General features: G+C 43.3%; 2 protein-coding genes across 4 annotated transcripts in view; both read right to left on the bottom strand.

Moving 5' to 3' along the window:
* Positions 1-3,510: 3,510 nt before the first annotated feature.
* LOC311226214 (putative N-acetyltransferase camello) lies at positions 3,511-8,038 on the bottom strand. 3 transcript variants are annotated; one of them, XM_084311600.1, is made up of 2 exons: positions 7,915-8,016; positions 3,511-5,066 (listed from the first exon to the last, which is right to left on the bottom strand). In XM_084311600.1, exon 2 carries the CDS (start codon positions 5,044-5,046, stop codon positions 4,357-4,359), a length of 690 nt encoding a protein of 229 aa, XP_084167726.1. In that variant the 5' UTR covers positions 5,047-5,066; positions 7,915-8,016; the 3' UTR covers positions 3,511-4,356. The 3 variants fall into 3 exon arrangements, with proteins under 3 accessions (XP_084167726.1, XP_084167727.1, XP_084167728.1); XM_084311601.1 differs by lacking the exon at positions 3,511-5,066 and adding an exon at positions 5,222-7,045 and having other exon boundaries at positions 7,915-8,038; XM_084311602.1 differs by lacking the exon at positions 3,511-5,066 and adding an exon at positions 5,222-7,041.
* Positions 8,039-8,701: 663 nt separating this feature from the next.
* Positions 8,702-23,836, bottom strand: part of slc39a8 (solute carrier family 39 member 8) — a 36,267-nt gene continuing 21,132 nt past the window's right edge. Inside the window, exons 5-8 of the mRNA XM_084309541.1 lie at positions 21,999-22,169; positions 15,435-15,639; positions 13,603-13,787; positions 8,702-9,087 (exon numbers count right to left, since the gene is read on the bottom strand). Of these exons, the coding sequence (XP_084165667.1) occupies positions 8,941-9,087; positions 13,603-13,787; positions 15,435-15,639; positions 21,999-22,169 (708 nt within the window). The 3' untranslated portion in view covers positions 8,702-8,940. The remainder of the gene's footprint in view (positions 9,088-13,602; positions 13,788-15,434; positions 15,640-21,998; positions 22,170-23,836) is intronic.

The raw sequence follows: 23,836 nt of genomic DNA, 5'->3' as shown, positions 1-23,836 counted from the left end.
GCCCGGTGCCTCATCACATGAGAGGACAACCTAACCAGGACACAAACAGTACTGTATTTGTAAATCTGGTATATCATAAATGTATAGATGTAGCAGTACTGTCTATCTGTATGTCATGTATGTCATATATGTTATGATGAATTGAAAAATGGGGGACCCTGATGTAAACAAGACGAAAGTCTTTCTCTGGTCTGCATCCCCATAACAATTGTGTGTATTAGGGCGGCTACGTGGCGTAGTGGGCAAGGCGCTCGCCACGAATGACGGAGACGCTGGGCTTGCCTGTTCGAGCCCAGCGCTCCACATTGCTTTCAGTTTAGCTGGCCGTCCGTACTAATACACATTGGCCGTATTAGGGGGTGGGAAACTGATGGGTGGGGATCGGGCGTTGTGGACAGCGACTCCTACAGGTCGGTTGGTGCGCCTGCGCAGTAGAATCAGGAAGTGTCAGGGGCAGCGTGAGCCTCCCACGTGTTACTCCTCGCCACTGAGAGATCGAGCTGCGCAGGTGAAAAGATGCGACTGCTGTTACCTCAAGTACCGGAGGGGACTTGTGCTATGTATGACTTAGTCCACATTGCAGCCGGCTTGTGGGAGGCAAGAAACAGCGTTCGTGACAGGGGAGGGTTGAATTGGATGATACGAAATTGGGATGGGAGAAAATATAGAAAATGGGAGAAAAAGTGGATAAAAAAAAACAATTGTGTGTATTGAGCTGTACTGTATTGTACCCATTCTGCAATCTGTTAATAAAATTTTCAATCAATCAATCAATCAATCACACCCAGCCCGGTACCACCTGCTGCAGAGAGCCAGAACGGTGCAAGCGGCACAAGACAGAACAGAGGTGACTCTCTGGGCTCTCTGGAGGAATGACATTGCATCCATTTCACCCTTTCCAGGAGATTTCTACCCGACTAGCAAGGTAGTATATGATGATATTGTAATGGAGATTCTGTCTTTACAGGGACTTGTCTGTACGGCTAGAAAAGTAATATCTGTCAGTAGCATATAGTTTTACATAGCATTGTTGTGCTATCGAGTGATGTCTCTAAGGGGGTTGGAAAATCAATAGGAATGATTTGAGCCAAGGTCTGTCCAGTAAAAGATATGCAATGGCATTAAAAACTAAATTAGCTGTATCATGTTAGCCTAGATGGTATATAAGCTATGATTAAAACCGCTTTATATTCAGCTTTATAAACACAAGGCCTGAATGCTCATCAACTAGGCACATTATAAAGTGTTTTAACATTTATTGTGTCATCTTAGTATGCTAAAGTTTAAAGGAACAGTTCACCGGTCTGATGTGTCATTTTAATCCTTCCCAAAAGGCACTGGCAGCAGTGTTTTGGTTTTTGAGATATTGGAAGTATAAATTGTTGGCATTAACAATGTTAGTGGAAATCAATGGGGTGCATTGGCATATCTCTGGGAAAAAAACACTTATGCCTATGTCCTTCCATAGCCTAGTTAACAATGTTGACAAATGGCTTGTAAGTTGTTTACTGGTGCTATACCAGTAAAATATTTTTCAGACATGCTAACACTATCCCATTGAATTCCACTAGCATTGCTAACAAATTATATTTCCAATAATATCTCAAAAGCCAAAATGACAGTTTGTGACAAATCAAATATCTAAAACTGTGAACGGTTCCTTTAAGCTTCATCATATTTAGGCCTAGTCCCCGGACTTGATTGATTTTATTTATGGATCCAAAAAAGACACAACAAATCCAAGGGATGACATGCAAAAGTGACAACACTTATTTCCAGCATGGTCCCCGATGTTCTAACCAAAGGACATATACAAATAACATATAAAACAACACATAAAGCAAAGGTCCAATACAACAAATCCATATTCTACATATCTAAAAACAAGACAATAACATCCTGACCAAATACCATAAAATGTCACATTTCTTATACCATCATTAAAACAATAATCCATGTATGACCTGACAGCTATCTGGCCACTTTACCACAGAGATATGAGCGAACCTGACCTTTAAAAACATTCCTCAGTCTAGATACTTGCACCCATACAGTACATAAAAAGTGGGTCATTCGCAGACTGTATATTCGGGGTAAACTATGTAGCTTTTTTTTTTTGATCCACTTTTTCTCCCATTTTCTATATTTTCTCCCATCCCAATTTCGTATCATCCAATTCAACCCTCCCCTGTCACGAACGCTGTTTCTTGCCTCCCACAAGCCGGCTGCAATGTGGACTAAGTCATACATAGCACAAGTCCCCTCCGGTACTTGAGGTAACAGCAGTCACATCTTTTCACCTGCGCAGCTCGATCTCTCAGTGGCGAGGAGTAACGCGTGGGAGGCTCACGCTGCCCCCGACACTTCCTGATTCTACTGCGCAGGCGCACCAACCGACCTGTAGGAGTCGCTGTCCACAACGCCCAATCCCCACCCATCAGTTTCCCACCCCCTAATACGGCCAATGTGTATTAGTACGGACGACCAGCTAAACTGAAAGCAAATGTGGAGCGCTGGGCTCGAACAGGCAAGCCCAGCGTCTCCAGATTTCATGGCGAGCGCCTTGCCCACTACGCCACATAGCCGCCCAAACTATGTAGCTTTTATGTGGATTGCAATTTATTAAAATAAAATTGAGTAACCGGTTGGTTAGACCTGAATATATCTTCCACAATATACTCCAGCAAAAAATGTCGTCATACTTCTCTGGGACTGGATATGAGATTCTGTATGTTGTGGAGGTTATAATGGAACTACTCGATTTTGCAATCTGCTTCCATCTAGTGGATTCGATGAGAATTAAGTCAACGCGGGTCCAAACATACAACCCACTGAACAGAAATGTACAACATTGTCATCAATTAACCCAATATATTTATTTACAATGAGCTGTTCCGTTATGATGCATGCAAAACAGCCATAGCGGTATGATGTGCTAAAAAAAAGAATACAAATAATTATATAATTAACATGGGTGTGGTTCATGCCTACTATATAGTCCATAATTTGTCCTGAGTTGGAGAAACAAAGCTAGTAATACCAAATGAGATCACGAATCCGAGTAGAACTGATGATGATGGGGAAATTGAGTCAGATCATCATCTCCATGTGGTCTGTGGACCGCCCGTCTCCTAATCCCCCCTTCCTCCAGACAAATTAAATCAATCAAAGACAATTACTCCCACATTTTACGCATCGGTTTCCAATGCGTTATATGTGAAATACATTTTCACACACCTCCACACCAGTAGCACTAAAAATAGCGTTTTATGATGACATTAGGCAATTTTGTAATCAGATCTGCGGTTCCTCTGTCAGCGGGACACTCCCTGATCAGCTGCTAGCCCTTAGCTCCTGTCATGCTGCTTTCACCGCAACAAGCCTCATCGTGCTCGTTTCACAACCGTAAACACACACGCACACATGAGCCTTCATTTCACCATGGCTCCACGTGGGCGTATTATTGGTGTCCGTATATAATATTTTGCATGCCAATGCACTCACCTCGTTATTACTAAATGCAAATGTCACCGCTCAGCTCCGTCCCATGCAAGCAGATCTTTTTGGCAACATCATCCATCCATGCAATTCTATATGGCAACATCCTGTATGTGGTGGTGGCCGTTCAAATGCCTGAACCAATAGGAGCAGGCTAGTAAATACTATGTAACAACCGTGAAGCATGGTGGTGTTTTGAGTCACATCAATATTATACATTAAAAAACCAGTAATGAAGATACAGTAATCACACAAGACAGAAAATCTAAAACATAATGCTGTGAATATTTTGACAAAGAAAGTTATAATATAGTCAAATACAGGTGACAAGTCACTAGTCAAATACAGGTGACAACTTTTAAAACCACACCTACGGGAGACTGCAATTCGAAACTGGCCCCTGTAAATGTCCTAACACAACCCCCTCCAATGTACAGTAAATGTCCTAACCCAATAATACACGAGACCCTCTTCTTGGGACCATGTAAGGTTTCGTCGGTAATCCAATGTAGTTACACCACCCCACCAATGTAGTTGCTTCGTCAAATGTATATTCTTTTTTAGACTCTTTTTGTATCACAAACAGTACTGTATTTGTAAATCTGGTATGTCATAAATATATAGATGTAGCAGTACTGTCTATCTGTATGTCATATATGTTATGATGAATTGAAAATGGGGGACCCTGATGTAAACAAGATGAAAGTCTTTCTCTGGTCTGCATCCCCTTAACAATTGTGTGTATTGAGCTGTACTGTACTGTACCCATTCTGCAATCTGTTAATAACATTTTCAATCAATCAATTGTGAAAATAATTCTATCTGGAACAGAATCAAAACAATTCATTCGGAAAAAATTCACGTATCCCCAGGTCGACCGTCTAGCCGAGCCACCTTGTATCCATATTTAAACACCATGAAACCGATCAGCTTGGCCGGCAGGGAGGGCCAAACAAATTCATCAATTTTGCAGAACCCCACGCTGTGGTACAACTTATGAGCATCCGTCTGCAGCATGGAGGTGTACAGCACCACGTCCTCCACGCCGCGCCCAGAGACGAACTCGAGAGCCGTCCGACACAGAGCTTTGGCCACCCCCAGCCCCCTGAACTCCCTCCTCACCGATATCCGCTTCAGCTCCCAGGCTCCCGCTTGCGTGCAGCAAGGGAGGATAGCTACGGTGCCCACCACGACGCCCCCCTGGCTCTCCGCCACCCAGAAACAGGAGACCTGTCCGTCCCGCATGTAGCTAGTTCGGATGTCCAGGAGGTCCTCTCTGAGGCCAAGTTGGATCCCTCGGTTGAACAGGTACCGGACTCCCTCCCGCGCCGCCAGCAACAGGAGGCCGGCGGCTATTAGTGAGGCCGCGAGGGATCCGGAGGACGTTTTGACTGCCAAGAGGAAGCCGATCAAGGTGAGTTGGACCCAGGGCCGCTTGAGTGCCTGAACACACACGGCATTCAGGTGCTCGCCAAAACCCGTGGAGTACACCTCCCGGACCACGTCATAGTCCCGGTCCTGGTATTTACGGATCTGAAAGTTGGCCATCTGATAGTCGTCCGAGACACCTGAGGAGAAGAGGGGAGCTCACTACTAGCACAGCCAAGTAAAAGAGTAGAAACGGTCCCTTTTCTTTGGTTATATATGATTGAATCTTGTAGACAGATTGACCATTGAAATATATATTTTACACACTCATACAGTCATTTTCAGATGCATTACAGTCATTGAACATTCCCTGTGGAAGATATCAGAGGTTGTGTGTTTTCAAGGGGGGGGGGGTTACATTCACACACTATTTGATTTGGAATGAGGACACAATTTTGGCTAACCAATAACCAAAAAATAAATACAAAATGAAAATGACACATTTTGTCAAGTACTTTGTTACTCAGATATAATGAAACATGCTTTATGAATAAAGATTTACATTCTTAATATAGTCATTCGACTCAAGGCTTCATTTACAACTAACGTTTTTTCTCACTTTTTGTTTTCTTGGTGGATCATGCCATTTTGTTTCAGGTTGAGTGTATAACACTAAAAAAAGTTACTATAAGAAATACACTTTATAGAAATTCAGCACAACTTTCCATGTCGTAGTATCGTATCACAAAAAGAAGGGGAGACTACTTACTTGAGCTACAAACACTTTATTCTAAAGTGTCCAGTCGGCAGGAATGAAATTACTTAAATAATTAAACAATTAAACAAAATCAAAACAATAATTAAATGACCCTTTGAGTAAATTAAACCACATGAAACAGACTCTTACAGCCCTTAAAGGAACACACGCCAACTTTTTTTGGGCAAATTCGCTTATCGTCTTCTCCAGAGTCAGACAGGAAGCGTCAGACAAGAAGATAGATATCAATTTCCTCTCTGTGCGTTCAATAAAGAGAACCGGTGGCTCGCTAGCCTAGCTTAGCACAATGACTGGAAGTGGGGGGGGGAGCGGCTAGCCGCTAAGGTAAGCTAGGCTAGCGTGCCACCGGATCACTCTACAGAACGTACACAGAGAGGAAGCTGATATCCATCTTCTTGTCCGACTCTGGAGAAGAGAGTAAGAGAATTTCCCCAAAAGTTGGCATGTTCCTAGAAATGTTTTAGTACATATTATCAACAATACGCAGGAGAATGATAATGAGTACAGAACTGTAACAGATCATAACACCCATTGATCCTATGTATGTGTTTGTGTGTGTACAACAAAATAAAGCTGTTAATCCATCTGCTGAGTGTGTCTGTGTGTATGTTAATGTCTGCGGGGTGTTTCTGGATTGTTCACCCATCTGTCAGTGTGTATTGCGTGGGCGTTCTGTGTGTGCGGCGCGTTTCCCTTTCAAGTCAATCAATTCAATCCTTTCCCTCATCCTGCTTTAAATCCAGTCTGTACTCGACCAGCTTGAAGTTTGTGATTTTGGCCACGAGCTCGGGAATGACAAACTCCCGTATCCTAGTGTAGCCCATGTGTTCGTACAGCCGCTGCGCGTCCGTCTGCACCACGGAGGTGTACAGGACGACCGCCGGGTAGCCCCTCTCCCGGGTGAAGTCCGCCACCATCCGGCACAGAGCCTTGGCGATGCCCTGGCCGCGGTAGGTGCGCAGGACCGACATCCGCTTCAGCTCCAGGCACCCGGGGGCGTTCTCGGCCGGCAGGCAGGCCACCGTGCCCACCACCCGGCCCTCGCTCTCCGCCACCCAGAAGCACGTGTCCTTGTGCTCCAGGTAGGTCTCCCGGATGTGGTTCAGGTCCTTCTTGAGGGTGGTGTCGATGTAGGTGGTGAATATGATGCCGACGAAGTGGCGCGCCCCGGCCAGGAGGAGGGTGACGGCCAGGATGGGGAGCAGGAAGGACTTGGAGCTGGCGAGCAGGGCGCAGAACACGCACATCAACACCATCTGGGTCAGCGGCTGCTTCAGGAGGTGCACGAAGGACGAGGGCACGTGCTCGCTCATCCCCAGCGTGAAGATCTCCTTCACCGCCTCGTCATCGTCCTCCCGATACCGCCGGATCTGAAGGTTGACCATGATGATGCGGCGCTGCCTTTTGATACAACAGTGAGACAACTGTGAGAGCTGGCAGACCACCGCGCTCGCACGGGGACCAGGTTACTCAGTCTAGAAGTACAGTTAACTTAGAGGTCAAATTTGTAATGTCGTCAAACAGCCACCTCTAGGCAAAAGAGCCCCTTTTGTTATTATTGTGCTTTGTTTGGTGGGGAGAGGGGAGGGGTAGGTAGCTACTGGTGGCCACGCCTCAGGCTCTTCCAAGAGAGGTCACGTTACTAAACTTCAAGTTCAAGCCACAGTCAGAACAAAGCAAAACAATTGAATAACGCGCCATGAGGTCGCTTGTTTGACGGCATTATATTAGATTCTACCTTTAAATATTTACAGCACTGATTACTGCTCCAGGGTGAAGTTCCAATTGCAATGTATAGAGATCAGCTTCTATGCCCCCAATATAATATTATAAGCCTGAACCTTTAATGAACCCAAACATGAGACATTTATCAATGTCAGTGTCACTGGAGTCTATAGAAGGCACTAAGAAGAATGCATTTAAAAGTAATGGTTTAAACGTCAACGCTACCCTAATTGGCTGCTAATAAGCTGGCTAACGTTAGCTACCCAGTCAATAGTGCAAAATACAGACGTTAAGAGTAAGACCACAAGCTAACGTCATTAAACACAATAAACACTCACTTACATTAGGCAATATTACAAGCAACACATTTGACTCAACATATCTCGCCACTGCTTTAGTATACAAACTTAAGTGACGGATTAAAAGATAGCCTAGCATGATAAGCCTAACCATCCTGCCTAAGTAACCCCCCTGACCTTCTTCTGTTATTAAGGTTCAATCGGAGCTGCTGCTGGAATATAAATGATGTAAACAAAGAGACTAACCTGTTTTTGGTTCGGCTCGACACTTATCAGACGTCTGTTGTACGCGGTCGGCAATATAATATACTCTGCTTGTAGTCAAATTCGTGTCACATGCGCCTCTTCTTTTCGTTTCTTCTTTTTCGACCACTTCCTGGTTCTAGGGAATCCGTGTCGCTGATTGGACGTTAGCCTGGTGCACGTTTAACTGACGCTCAGGCCACTTCCTGGTTCTAGGGAATCCGTGTCGTTGATTGGACGTTAGCCTGGTTCACGTTAAACTGACGCTCGAGCCAAAACGCAAAGGTCGGGGCGACACAGATACTGATAAATAAACATCATGACAAAACATGTTTAGCCATAAACAGTCAGTCAGTGCTTGTTATTACAATATAACAAGCCAAGACCAAACATATAACAACCTCAAATGTATATACTCTCTTTTTTAGACTATTTTTGTATCACAAACAGTACTGTAGTTGTAGATCAGTATGTCATAAATGTATAGATGTAGCAGTACTGTCTATCTGTATGTCATGTATGTTATGATGAATTTAAAATGGGGGACCCTGATGTAAACAAGACGAACGTTTTTCTCTGGTCTACATCCCCTTAACAATTGTGTGTATTGAGCTGTACTGTATTGTACCCATTCTGCAATCTGTTAATAAAATTTTCAACCAATCAATCAATCAATCACAGTAAAACAACACTATAGTCCACAATAGAGACTGAAAAAATAATTTATTTAAAAGTTGTACTCAAAACAAATCTTTATTCCAGACACCAAAATATTGTAAATATTATCCCTTTTTGGAGTAAGCCTTCAGCTACAGTGATAGTCAAAGATAGAAAACTATTATTATTATTATTATTATTATTATTAATATTATTATTAAAAAATCATTTGTACAAAACAAGGACGTTTACATTCACTTCCTTCCCAACAAAAGGCTACTGTCAGCGGACTGAAAGCAGCGCATAAAAATCTCTCTGTTCAAATGCTATTTTTTTCTTTCTTTTCCAGCGCCTCTCTCTCTCTCTCTCGCTCTAACCCAGGTTTATACTCCCAGCGTACATGGTGATGAGCAGGATGATGGCGAAGCCGGACATCAGCCCCGCGTTCTGGATGAGGAAGAAGACGACCTTGTCACACGTCTTTTCTTGCATCCGCATAATGTTGTTCATCTCTGGGAACTGAAAAACAAGACCGACATACATAACGTGTTTATTTACTTAAAAAACATGTTCAGAGACAACAACATGGAGATGACGAAGAAGACGACGGTGAAGGAGACGTTTAATAAAGAGTCAGAACAAAGATACAAATACGAACAACAAGAAATCAGAGGGGGAAAAATTTGTAGATCACTAAACTAAACATGAACAAATAAAATACAATTTACAATTTAGACTATATCAAAACGCTATTATCCACGAAATAAGATAAGATAAGATATTCCTTTATTGATCCCCTTGGGGAAATTCAGGAATACCACGAAAAGAAGCAGAAACAAAATTAACAAACAAAAACATTAAAAGACAGAAGTTTCAGGCACTTATATAAAACAAAATTTAAAAACATCCATGTTGGTCAATGAGGTACCAGGCTTTAGCAAGCAATTATATTCCCCCCTTTTTTTTTACCAGATAAAACTTCACACACTCGAGATCAATAAGACTTTTGAGTGGAACATTGTGTGAACAGTTGATCCCCGATATCATTATATAATCCACAGTAAAGCAGCAGAGTAATCGTAGTTCACTAGTTATCTATAGGGAGAAGTGGTGTGTTGTTCCCCATGAAAAAGAGGCAGTTGTAAAAGGAAGTGAGATCCTGTTTGTTATTGTTATTGTTGTTTGTGATGTTGTGGAATGACTTGAGCTATAGATACAGTAATGAACACATTGACGACCAGCGTCCCGCGCCGATTTATAGGCCAGAGGACCGAGCGTTGTCAACAAACCGATGTACTTTCTAACAGCTATATATATACTTTATCGTATTGCTATCTGTCCATTCTCATTGTCACTTGAGTGCATAAACCGTGCCTTCATAATGGCTTAAAGAAAATAAAAATCCATCTGTTGGTTGTCATTTTATAGCGCCGTGAATATAAGGTTTATCGCAGTTTTCGCCTAGTCTTTTTTCTGGGGAGCTAGATAATAGGCTAAAGGCTAGTCACGTTATATCAAACGCCATTTCTGCTGTATATATACGAATGAAATAAAACAAACTGCGTAGCATCCGGACTATTACAGAGCATCTATGGATGAAATGGGGGCGGCGGGCGACGCCGATTACTATTATTGATTAGCAATAAAGTGTGTGTTCAATTAGCCATTTTCACTGATCGATCACGTTGCGTTTTAAAACAATGTCCAATCCAGCTGTAATTTGGGGGAATAGTATCCTACCGTCAGCCCATGTGATCGCCGGCAGCATTTTGTCATTAGTCATCGGAATCTGGTAGATCGATATGTCCATTGGTTGATCATAAATCCCATTATTCCGGGCTGAAAACTGCGTTCGGTAACGGGATCAAAGATGGAGGGTGTTCGTTTGGGATCGAGGCTCATATGAAACGGATCTGGCCGGTATTGCATGTTTCGAAAATCAAATATGCAGATAGGTCCTGCAAGTCGATCGCGGACGTTAATAGCGTTATTAATATGGAATAAAACAATAACAACTTGCCACGAGTTAACTCGTGGCTCTGGTCCACAACGCATGGCACCGAAACACGAGTTAACTCGTGGCTGGTCCCTATAGTGTTAATAATCTTCTTTGATCTTTGAATTTTACTTTCTTTTGGATTTTCACAAGTATGTGTAGGAGAGGGGGTTAGAGAAAGTAAGAAAAAAGAAAGAAATCAAGAAAAAAAGAAAGAAATAATCTCACACACATCCCAAAACCATTGTGCACACATTAATTTAGTTTGACTGTTGATGTGAGTAAATGAGTTTGATGTGATGTCATCGGGGACATTGAATCTTTGTGTTGCGTTAACTAGACCTCTGTGTGATGATGTAGATGAGAAAATAGCAACACCTTCTCTTATCGGGACTGCTGCCTTTATCATTTCATTGAGCTGCAATTAACACAAGGATCATTGTCCCCGATGACATCACCGGTGTCCAAATTCAAACAAATTTATTCTCAATAACTGTCATACTAAATAAACACATGCAAAACGGTTTTAAATGTTTTGAATGCGTGTGAGATTATGAGCAAAATAAATCAGCATTGGTTTTTGGCGAAGTGCCCCTTTAAGCGAATATCTCACTCCTATCAGATAAAAAAAAAAACTGCGTCTCCTGAAAGTCAATACAGTCAATACTATTCTCAGGACAGTAATCAGTAATACTCTACACAGTAATACATTTACATTTGGTCATTTAGCTGACGCTAGTCAGCAGGAAGTGTACAACTCTTTCAGCTGAGTAACAATGATCAAACAGTGCTGAAACTTGGGTGCTGCTGTATTGAGTGCATAGACATAAGACATATTATCAGTATAGTAGGAGGAGTGCATGGTAGTATAGGACAGTAAGAAGGTTAGTGTTTAAATTTTTTCCAGAAATGTATTGAAGAAGTGTGTTTATAGTCGACAGTAAAAGTTTGGTCGGGATTCGGCTGTCCTAACTGTGGTGGGAAGTTCATTCCACCATTGTGGAGCGAGGACCGAGGACCGAGAATAGGCGGCTTCTCTTTGATGACCCTCCCAGAGCTCGGATAGGAGTGGGTCTGAGGCGGCCAGAGGATGTAGAGCGGAGGGGTCTTGAGGGTGTGTAGTTAGAGTAATACTCCATGGCTTTCCTGAGAAAGAACTGCATGTATATTCCCACCAGTGTTTCTTACATGTCGTTGGGTTAATTGCAGTGGTGGCAGGCTGGGGCAGGGAAGCCCGGTTGCCCTATTTCAATGATGATGCTCATTGGTAGAATCAGAAACAAAGTCATTTCCTGTAATTCACCACGTGAGCTACACAAGGCACGGCATTGGCTGGCTTACTGCCCCCCTTAGGAGACCAGCGATTTCACAGTGAACGAATAGCGATAGCAATAGTGTAAAGGTCCCGCCCACTTAGGAGACCTTCAGGCAATCTTACCCCACTGACGCTGCTTTGAATGCGCTATCTTTTCTTATCTACTATCTTTGGTGAGAGTCCTTTCTCAGCACAATCCATGCGGTTCTTCATACCATATGAGGCCCCGAACCAATGCAAAGACGATGGGTTCAAGTTCCTGTCTGTACAAGCTGATTGAGGCTCGCTGAAATTTACTCCACAGAGCACACAGAGTAGATTTCAGTGAGCCTTAGTCAGCATTTACAAATCATTTGGGTTACATTGTACAGATAGGAGCTCGACCCCATTGAGTTTGCATTGGTTTGTCCAGAGCTAGTTCAAGTTTCAAGTTTCAAGTTTCTTTAATAGTTGTCATACAGAAGTACAGAATACTTTCATACAAAATGCTTCTTACTGTTACGCTCCAGAGACTGTGCTAGACAAGATAGTATCAAATAACATAGTATAGCATGTAATTTAGAAGTAGAAAATGAGGTCACAGTGTTCAGTATAGACATATGTACAATGTTCGATGCAGAATGGACGTAACTGAGTTACCATATAATATACAATACTATGCAGTGTACTAATGTACAGTACTATATAGTGCAAAGCAGAAATGGGATGAGGTACAATTTAGGTACAATTTACAGTAAGGTGTACGAGTTGTAGTGCAATCCTTCATCAATAAATATAAAGTGTGGGGAGTGGGTGCTACAGTGTGTTTGTTTAAAGTGAGTGTGTGCTATAAAGTGTGTAGAGTGGGTGCTACAGTGTGTTTGTTTAAAGTGAGTGTGTGCGTGTGGATGTGTGTGCTATGTGCGTTTGGTGGTTGTTGTTGTGTAGTGTTCATTGTTCGTTTAGCAGCCTGATGGCCTGGGGATAGAAGCTTGTATGAGGAACAGCATGGATTGTGCTGAGAAAGAACTTTATTGGTAAGTAAGAAATAGGGCCAGGGTTCCAAAATTCTGAACTATACCTTTAATGGGAGAATTGACATAGTGCTAATTCAATGATCTTCGACAGTTAAATCAATATCTATAAATAGCCTGTCTCTCGATGACATCATCACTAGAGTCCTATCTCTCAGTCTCATTTAGCTTATTAAGGCCAGACTTGCTCATATTACTGTCATGCACTTGTCCTAATATACTAACCTACACTATAGCACTCAACACTTTGATGAACATTGTTACACAGCTGATAGAGTTGTACCCTTCCTGCTGTCTTGTTGTACAAAACTTGTAAGTCGCTTTGGATAAAAGCATCAGCTAAATGACTAAATGAAAATGTAAAAAAAAATTTATATTCACAAATTGAAAATCGATTACCGTAATCTATTTAGTCGACAAATCAGTAAAATTGCATTTCCCACGTGCTGTTGCGCATAAATACCTCTTTAAATCCCACGTTACCGGAGATATTCTTATCATTCTTCAGAAAATATCTAATTCAGTATGAAGGAAAAAAAAGCATAAGCCTTGGTTGACTAAGACTAACCAATCGACTTATCAACTAAAAGAGGGCCACACCCCTACAGTCTTTGGGGAATCTATTTGTGGTGGGCCGGTCCCGATATTGTGGTGGATCATCACAGTGTGTATGGAAAACACTGGCACTCAGATGGAACGGAGTGACTCACCATGTCAGCGAGAGCAATGTACAGGAACATGCCGCCGGCGATGGCGAAGATGGCGTTGGGGGCAAAGTTGCTGCCGAGCAGGATGCCGAAGACGAGGCCAAGGTAGCAGGCCATGGCCGACATCATGTTGAAGAAGATGGCCTGAGGAACACTCATGCCGGCGTTCAGCAGTATCACAAAGTCGCCTGTAGGGGGAGAGAAAGAGAAGCGGATGAGCCAAAGGGTCGAGGCAGTAAAGAAGAAATGATTGCCCCCCTATCGACAGCTGCTTTGGATAAACAAGATCTAGTGTATGGATGTTGAAATTCCTCTCGTCCAAAAGCATGTGGGGAGACTACTACTACAGGTCAAATTAAGATCATAACAACATCTTAAATGCTTTTAAAAAGTGAAATACAATATGGGAAATATAAGTGCAATATACTAAGTTGGTTTAAAAATAAATAAATAAATAAGAATAAAATATATATATTTTAGGGTATTTTATGCTTTATTATAGACAGGACAGTCAGAGAGAGGAAAGAATTGGGTGAAGGGAGGACATGCAACACATGTCCTGGGCCAGATTCGAACCCAGGACGTTTTGATTGTGCAGTAGGCTATGCGTCTTAAAAGCTCATCTGTCAGAAACCTTGGAGTAATCTTTGACAGTACTTTTAAATTTGATAAACAGGTTAGCTCGGTGGTTAAAACCAGTTTTTTTCCACCTCAGACTCCTGGCTAAGACCAAAGCATACCTCTCTCAGAAGATTCTGGAGAGGGTGATCCATGCCTTCATTTCGACCCCGGCTGGATTACTGTAATGCGCTGTATGTTGGCATTGACCAGTCGCTGCTCCGTCGCCAAAATGCTGCTGCCCGTCTTCTCACTGGTACCAAAAAACGTGACCACATTACACCAGTCCTGGCTTCACTCCACACTGGCTCCCCGTCCGTTTCCGCATTGATTTTAAATGATTGCTGACTGTTTTTAAAGCACTACATGGGCTGGCTCCACTGTACCTGGCTGAGCTCCTGCACCACCACATCCCATCCAGAGCCCTAAGGTCTGCTGACCAGCTGCTGCTGGAGGTGCCCAGGACCAGGCTCAAAACGAGGGGGGAGACAGAGCCTTCGCTGCTGCTGCCCCCCGGCTCTGGAACAGCCCCCCCCCCCCCCCCCCCCACATAAGATCTGCCCAGAGCCTAAAGGCTTTTAAATTGCTTTTTTCCCTGGCCTTTGACCAGATTTAGCCTGCCACTTGTACACTATGTTTGCTGTTACTCTGGACTTTTTATCTATTTTCTTGTCTCTTTTATATTGCACCTTGCTCTTGTTTTCTTAAATGTACAATACCTGTTTCTGTCATTTTAGTATACGGTATTTTACTTGTTACTGCATTCTATGTGTTTTTATTATGTCCTACCTGTGAAGCACTTTGGTTGGCTTTTAGTCACTGTAAATGTGCTATAAAAATAAAGCTGACTTGACTTGACTTTTAAAAGAACACGCCAACATTTTGGGAATCTCTGTGCGTTCAGTAGAAAGCTATCTGACTGCATGTTAGCCTAGCTTAGCACAATGAATGGAAGCGGACATGTACGGGTAGCCTTCGGGAGAGGTGTCCGCTTCCATCCATTGTGCTAAGCTAGGCTACCATGCAGCCAGATAGCTTTCTACTGAACGCACAGAGCGGAAACTGGTATCTATCTTCTTGTCTCTCTCTGGAGAAGACGTTAAGCTAATTTCCCCAAATGTTGGCGTGTTCCTTTAACGTGGTGTGCCACCGAGCCCCCCCCCCCCCAAGAATAAAATATTATACAAAAAAGAAAGAAAAGAGGGACCACCACGCACCCAGTTCGTGGGGGAACTCCTCGCACACGATGGCGATGGACGTGCTGAACCCCGCCAGCACGGACACCGTGAAGGAGGCGCCGATCGCCAGGCCGTCGATGAAGTTGTGCACGGCGTCGCTCAGGGTGATCATCCACGCCACCGTCTTGATGCTGGAGACGCGTTTCCCCCGCAGCCACTGGCACATCACACCAGACACGACCTCCTGTCAAAACCCCAGGAGGGAGGAGAGGGCAGGTTGAAGGTACACCACTGTTTGCTCATCCCAGAGACGGCTGATGCCCCCGGCACAAATGCAAACAATGAAGCATTGATTAATTCAATGCCATCCAGTTGTTTTCATTTCACAATCACTGTGAAATGTAAAGCCTAATCCTTCTGCCGCGACTGATATGACCTAACGGCCGTTTAGTATATACTTACAACCTAACGGCCGTTTACTATATACCGGTACTTACAACTATAACTGCACTTAAAGATGTTGTAAGTGGTTTCTTTTGTTGTTAAAAATAAGTGTTAAATAGCTCTGGTCAGTAACATGGGTCTCCCAGTCCCTCCTGCTCTGCAGTAAACACAAAATACATTTTCTGGTATCCCGTCGCACTTTATAAGAGAAAACCCTAGCTATTTTTACTTGTTTCAAGGAATCTTACCAAGCCAAATTTGCTTACTGCACTGGCAGATTATTTTATTTATTTCGAGCATATATTTTCTTGAATCTAGTTTTTATAAATGTTCTTGTTTTGCAGTGTCTATTCTGATTGGATAAAGTGGAAACGGGATACCAGAAATGTTATTTTTTACTTTTACTGCAGAGCAGGAGGGACTGGGAGACCCATGTTACTGACCTAACACTCTATATCAGTGATGGCTGTCAGAATGTAGAGCTATTATTTTAGCATGTAGACCAGTCATTTTAACATGGTTGATGGTGAAAGTGTTAACCCTTTGTAGTGTGGTAGTGAAAGTGTTAACCCTTTGGTAGTGTGGTAGTGAAAGGGTAACCTTCTGTAGTGTGGTAGTGAAAGTGTTAACCCTTTGGTAGTTTTGGCCGTGTGGCAATAAAAGAAACTTGAACTTGAACTTCTGTAGTGTGGTAGTGAAAGGTTAACCTGTAGTGTGGTAGTGAAAGTGTTAACCCTTTTGTAGTGTGGTAGTGAAAGGGTTAACCTTCTGTAGTGTGGTAGTGAAAGGGTTAACCTTCTGTAGTGTGGTAGTGAAAGGTTAACCTTCTGTAGTGTGGTAGTGAAAGGGTTAACCTCCTGTATGTAGTGTGGTAGTGAAAGGGTTGACCTTCTGTAGTGTGGTAGTGAAAGGTTAACCTTCTGTAGTGTGGTAGTGAAAGGGTTAACCTTCTGTAGTGTGGTAGTGAAAGAGTTAACCTCCTGTAGTGTGGTAGTGAAAGGTTTAACCTTCTGTAGTGTGGTAGTGAAAGGGTTAACCTTCTGTAGTGTGGTAGTAAAAGTGTTAACCCTTTGTAGTGTGGTAGTGAAAGGTTAACCTTCTGTAGTGTGGTAGTGAAAGGTTAACCTTCTGTAGTGTGGTAGTGAAAGGTTAACCTTCTGTAGTGTGGTAGTGAAAGGGTTAACCTCCTGTAGTGTGGTAGTGAAAGGTTTAACCTTCTGTAGTGTGGTAGTGAAAGGGTTAACCTTCTGTAGTGTGGTAGTGAAAGGTTAACCCTTTGTAGTGTGGTAGTGAAAGTGTTAACCCTTTATAGTGTGGTAGTGAAAAGGTTAACCTTCTGTAGTGTGGTAGTAAAAGCGTTAACCCTTTGTAGTGTGGTAGTGAAAGGTTAACCTTCTGTAGTGTGGTAGTGAAAAGTTAACCTTCTGTAGTGTGGTAGTGAAAGGGTTAACCTGCTGTAGTGTGGTAGTGAAAAGTTAACCTTCTGTAGTGTGGTAGTGAAAGGGTTAACCTTATGTAGTGTGGTAGTGAAAGGGTTAACCTTCTGTAGTGTGGTAGTGAAAGGTTAACCTTCTGTAGTGAAAGTGTTAACCCTTCTGTAGTGTGGTAGTGAAAGGTTAACCTTCTATAGTGTGGTAGTGAAAGGGTTAACCTTCTGTAGTGAAAGTGTTAACCCTTTGTAGTGTGGTAGTGAAAGGGTTAAATAGGACCTGGTTTATATAAAAAAAAACTGCCCTTTAATCTGAAACCTGAAGGCAGGCGGAAGCAGGCGGTGTCTATAGGACTTGGTCGGTACACTCTGCAGTGACAAACCACCCCATTATCGCACAGCAGCCAAACAGGGAGTCTTTTGTGTACAAGTCGGACAATTCCTGCATTTATCAGCGGGGTAGGATCCGTGGCTCCCTGCTTGGTTCCATTCCTTCGGCCCTGTGTGCGGCGCGACAGCGGCGAGTCTTGTTTGTTTTCGCAGCCAGATCCCCCACAGAACCGGACTCCTCCGTGTGACTCAGGAGAATCCACTGTTAAACATTAACACACCGCTTCTGCAGTCGTGTCACTGACAATACGGCCCAATAAACACGTCTCGAGCGGATACACCTGATTAGGTGCCACGTTTTAGGACGTCGAGAGTTGTAATCGGCATGGCAATCCTGCTGCCGGTTTATACTATGGATTTAAAATATCATCCTTCTCCGCTTACGCCGTCTTTGTGTTTATTCAGGTGGGATGACAAAGCAGATTTCTGTGAAACACAGAACACTTCACTCAAACCGCGATGACTGATAACAGTGTTGTGACATGTAGTCAATATAAATAAATAAATACATATATATATTAGTGCCGTCAATAGATGAAAGAAAATTAACTAATTCATCTCACAATTTTCTGTAATTAATCTAGATTAATCTAGATTAAAAATAGCATTTTTCTACTTAAGACCGAAGCTTGTAACAGATATTTACTTGAGTAAAATCATGGAATTAATGTAAAATCAACACAAAGAAAATTTGATTCAAAGACTATTTTAATAGCTTTCTTTGAATACAGTTTCTCTCCTGTGAAATACAAATGTTCAACAAAACCATCAACATTGACTCAGCTAGACCTCTTTCTTATAGCCGCCGCGCTAAAATTGAAGATTTTAAAGATAGATTAATCTAGATTAATTTATTTGAATGCTTTAAATAATTTAAATGAATCTCCAAAGTTAGGGCGGCTACGTGGCGTAGTGGGCAAGGCACTCGCCACGAAATCTGGAGACGCTGGGCTCGGCTGTTCGAGCCCAGCGCTCCACATTTGCTTTCAGTTTAGCTGGTCGTCCGTACTAATACACATTGGCCGTATTAGGGGGTGGGAAACTGATGGGTGGGGATCGGGCGTTGTGGACAGCGACTCCTACAGGTCGGTTGGTGCGCCTGCGCAGTAGAATCAGGAAGTGTCGGGGGCAGCGTGAGCCTCCCACGCGTTACTCCTCGCCACTGAGAGATCGAGCTGCGCAGGTGAAAAGATGCGACTGCTGTTACCTCAAGTACCGGAGGGGACTTGTGCTATGTATGACTTAGTCCACATTGCAGCCGGCTTGTGGGAGGCAAGAAACAGCGTTCGTGACAGGGGAGGGTTGAATTGGATGATACGAAATTGGGATGGGAGAAAATATAGAAAATGGGAGAAAAAGTGGATAAAAAAAAAATGAATCTCCAAAGTTAAAGCATTAATTTTGACAGCCCTGTGTGTGTGTCTTTGTACATGTTTTAAGGTGACTGCATGTTGAACATGTTATCCTTCATACAGGTGCCCTGAATTCATGGTACATGTGGCATTGCCTGGCATATGTCAGCGTTGTATGTGATCATATCTTTAGGAGCGGGGTGGAGTGAAGAACACTCAATCTGTACAGAAGGTTCTGTATCTGTATGACTGCGAGGCCTGACTTTAGCTGAGATTTCATAGAATGCTGCCATAAACCAATAGGTTTTATTAGCATAATTGATAATAAACTGACACTGGTGATAGGGTGTGATAATGTTTAGGTGGAGGCAGTATTTGTGGACATGCATCACTCTCTCCTAAAGCTAGAAATCAGAGAGAGAGAGAGAGAGAGAGAGAGAGAGAAAGAGAGAGAGAGAGAGAGAGAGAGAGAGAGAGAGAGGGTAATGCCCCCTTTTCAACACACCACTGTGACTTATACACATCTGTAAATTGGCCATCATTGCTCTCGAAGAGAACTTCAATGGCTTACACTCATTTACAAAACCCTCCTTGGTCTGACCCCTCCTTGTTTGATACACTTGTTAAAATTGCCATCTACCCCCTATAACACGAGAGCTGCTCACCATATTATCTCCTGGATGTTCCCCGTGTTGTTAACACTTCCCTTGTCAGTCCTCCTTCCAATTTGATGTTCCCAGCAGTTGGAACGAGATGCAAAAGACTTGGACAACTTGATCCTCTCACTACTTTTAAGGACTCATATGTATTACACACCTTGTCATTTTATTAGGTTGTTTGTAATTTCCCATACCTCTGTGTATGTATGTATCGTCTGTCTATTTTAAATTTTTCTTTTCTAGATTTCTTTGTCCCCTTTCCCTGTTACCCCACGAGAGGCCCCTTTGTCCTCTCACCAGGCCGCTATTGTAAATAAGAATTTGTTCTCAATTGACCTGTCTGGTAAAAAAAAAAGTGGGGAGTGGGGGAGGAAATGTGTTTTGTGGTGTCTGTGATAATATAATTTGTTTTTGATTTTTAGGTTATTTATTATTTTTGTTATTTCTATTGTCATGCTATCGTCATTATTGTTATTGTCATTATTGAACAATTGATAGGGGCGGCTGGGTGGCACAGCGGTCTAAGCGCTCGTCACCAACGCAAGAGACACCGGTATCGAATCCGGCTGTCAGCATTGCCTCCGGCTTGGGCCGGCCGTCATACTGGCTCAATTGGCGGTGTCAGCGGGAGGGAAGCCGATGGGGTGGTATTCTGGTCGTTGTAAACAGCGACTCCTACAGGTCGGTCAGGGCGCCTGCACAGCAAAGAAGGGATATGGTGAAGGTAGTGTGACCACTTGTTACACTTCACCAATGAGAGTCCGCGCTGGCAGGTGAAAAGAGGTTGCTGGCTGTCTCCTATGTGACGGAGGAAGCATCTGATAGACTTCAGGGCTCCCTAGACCGACCAGTGGGGGGCACATGCGAGCAACGACCAGGAAGGGGAGGGGGGAATTGGCATAACGACTCAATTGGGATGGGAGAAAATCAGAGAAAAAACAGTAGGAAAAAATAAATAAAAGAACAATTGATAAAAATAAATAAATAAAACAGGCTGTAAAATCTGGGGCTGCTCCATAGACAATGAATGGGGCTCTGACCTGATGCAGCAATCAATTGTTTGTGTGAGCCCTAATTCTGGTTCAGACCTTCTAGCAACACTAGGATATAAACCACATTTGTAACAGCTCATACAAACCTCATGCGTGACCCCACCCACCCTGCCCACGGACTGTTTACCCCCCCTCCCTTCAGGCAGGAGGCTGCGCAGCATCCGGGCACGAACCACCAGGCTGAAGAATAGCTTCTTCCCGGATGCCGTGAGACTATGATCAGTTCATCGCAGTTTATCACTGCCATGCCTCTGTACACTGCACTGTAGCACTTTATGGCACATATCTCTCTTTTAATTAATCAATCAGTGAATCATATTAGTCTTATTGAATTAAATCAGTTTTTACTGAATTAGACTAGGTTTTTATTGAAATGGATTCGTTTTCTATTGAATCAATTCGCTGTTTTTATTGAATGATTAGTTTTTACCGGATTTTTATTGAATCAGTTTGTATGTCTGTCATGAGGATCAGTACTTATTTATTTTAGTATTTATTCTAGTTTATATTGTATCAAATGGCTATAATAACCGAGACCTGAGTACTGTATCTTGTGCTTCCATGTCAATGGAAAGATGACAATAAACATAACTTTGACTTTGACTTTATGACCTCGTAAAAGTCAGAGCCGCATTCATTGCCTATGAAGCAGTTCCAGATTTTACATCCCAATTACACCACTGATTGGAGGCTTGATTTGTAAACATGATTGGACGGGCCGTCCTTCAGTTCCACGTCGATATCCTATCGCGGTGAGTAAGAGTAGGTGTTTCTCTGGCTAGCTGCCGTTGTGTTTGTTTGGGTGACGTTACTTGCATGTGACAATGGAATGCAGGATTGTTGGGCTATCAAGTAAATGTGTTATGGCCACCAGTGATGTCATCAGGGACATTGAATCCTTGTGTTGTTAATGACAGCTAAATTAAATGATAAGGTAGCAGTGCCTATAAGACAAGGTATCGCTATTTCTTCATCTACATCATTTCATGGCACTGTCCTTAACATCACAACACAAAGATTCAATGTCCCTGATGACATGACTGGTGGCCATATTCACATTTACTTGATAGCCCACAATCCTGCATTCCATTGTCACATGCAAGTAACGTTACCCAAACAAACACAACGGCAGCTAGACAGAGAAATAACCATCAGTTGTTCACATTGACCAGTTTTGCTCATCGGACCGATGCCGATATATGAAAAAGATCACAGATGCCGGCTGATACCGATATGGTCACAGATATATGGTGCATCCCTAGTGAATGGAGGGATACCTGAGAGGGTGGCTCCTCTATATGCAGCGCTTCTGAATTTGAGCCGTTGATGTCATTGGCGACGGTGCTGATGTTGGTCAAGGTGATGCAGTCCTTCTTCTCTGAGAGATCTCCGTTCTGGAGGGAGCCGTGTTGTGGCTGATCTGCAGGAGCGAAGTGGCTGTGTCCATGCTGAGGAGACAAGAGATGCACACAGGCTCAATCGTAGCCAACAGACGTCCACAGACATACATAGACCCAACTCCACTGTGGGTCCATGCAAGACTAGTGCCATGTCTCCATTAGCTATGTTCAGCCTGGCTGGGGATAGCCATGTTCTAGCATGGTTCAAGGCCCTCGACCTAGCATACCGTGCGGCAAAGGGAACCGCTCCCGCCTACCTCCGGTCAATGGTCTCTAACTACACACCCTCAAGACCCCTACGCTCTGCGTCTTCTGGCCGCCTCAGATCTACTCCTATCCAAGCTCCCGGAGGGTCATCAAAGAGAAGCCGCCTATTCTCAGTCCTTGCCCCACAATGGTGGAATGAACTACCCATCCCAGTTAGGACAGCCGAATCCCGTCCAATCTTTCGCCGTCGACTAAAGACTCACTTCTTCAACCATTATCTGAAATGATAAAAAAAAAAAAAAAAAAAAAAAAAAATCTAACCCCGACTAACCTTAATGTCATGCACTTGTCCTAATAAACTAACCTACACTGTAACACGCAACACTTTGATGAACATTGTTACTCAGCTGATAGAGTTATACCCTTCTTGCTGTCTTGTCGCACAGAACTTGTAAGTCGCTTTGGATAAAAGCGTCAGCTAAATGACTAAATGTAAATGTAAATGTAATGGTATGGTACGGTTGGGTTTGTGTCTCCATTAGCTATGTTCAGCCTGGCTGGGGATAGCCATGTTCTAGCATGGTATGGTACGGTTGGGTTCGTGTCTCCATTGCGTTTCATGTCAACTCTCCGGTTGCTAGGCAACAGTTCAAAATCGACACCACCAACTGTGGTACACGGGCTAAACCCATGACGATACAACCGTCTCAGCCACGTCTGGCCAGGTTGTGAACGGTAGGCTGGCTGTCTCAGCCGGGGTCCAGCCAGGTTGCAAAGACAATGGAGACGAGCCACAGCGCGGATAAACCCTGGCTAGTGGAGACAGGGCATAGAATGATGCAATTGACGTATCTCAAACCCTTGATCAAGAGAGGATCAAGGATCAAGAAAAGATCAAGGATCCTGAGATATGTCAATAGCGGACCCTGGCATACGTCCGTGCACCACTCAATTTCTCAGTCTGCGCGTACCTACCTAGCATACTGGTGTCATGCTACATGATGGCTTGTGTAAAGACCTGGCTCACCTGGATCATGAAAGGGCAAAGGACTACAGACTGCAGTCTGATAGTGAATGCGCCCTGTACTCCTAGACTATGTCTGTCTGTTTTCACTTTTTTTTACTTTTACTGGATTGTGTGTAGCATGGAATGTTGTTGTTGCTGTGCTGTCGTTGAGATGTTTTTGTTGTTGTTTTTGTTACTCGTGCAAGCTACAATATGAATTGCCCCACGTGGGATCAATACAGTTGTCTGAATCTGAATCTGAATCTGTGAGAGCCTTCGAAGAACACGCCAACATTTTCGGAAATTAGCTTACCGTCTTCTCCAGAGAGAGACAAGAAGATAGATACCAGTTTCCTCTCTGTGCGTTCAGTAGAAAGTTATCTGGCTGCACATTAGCCTAGCTTAGCACAATGAATGGAAGCGGACAGTGACGGGTGGCCTAGGCATTGTCCAACTAACAGCTCTCCCGAAGGCTAACCGGCCATGTCCGCTTCCATTCATT

Source organism: Notolepis coatsorum, assembly GCF_963971535.1.
Source record: "Notolepis coatsorum genome assembly, chromosome: 3".
Classification (NCBI taxonomy): domain Eukaryota; kingdom Metazoa; phylum Chordata; class Actinopteri; order Aulopiformes; family Paralepididae; genus Notolepis; species Notolepis coatsorum.
This window is presented reverse-complemented; position numbering and strand designations above follow the sequence as displayed.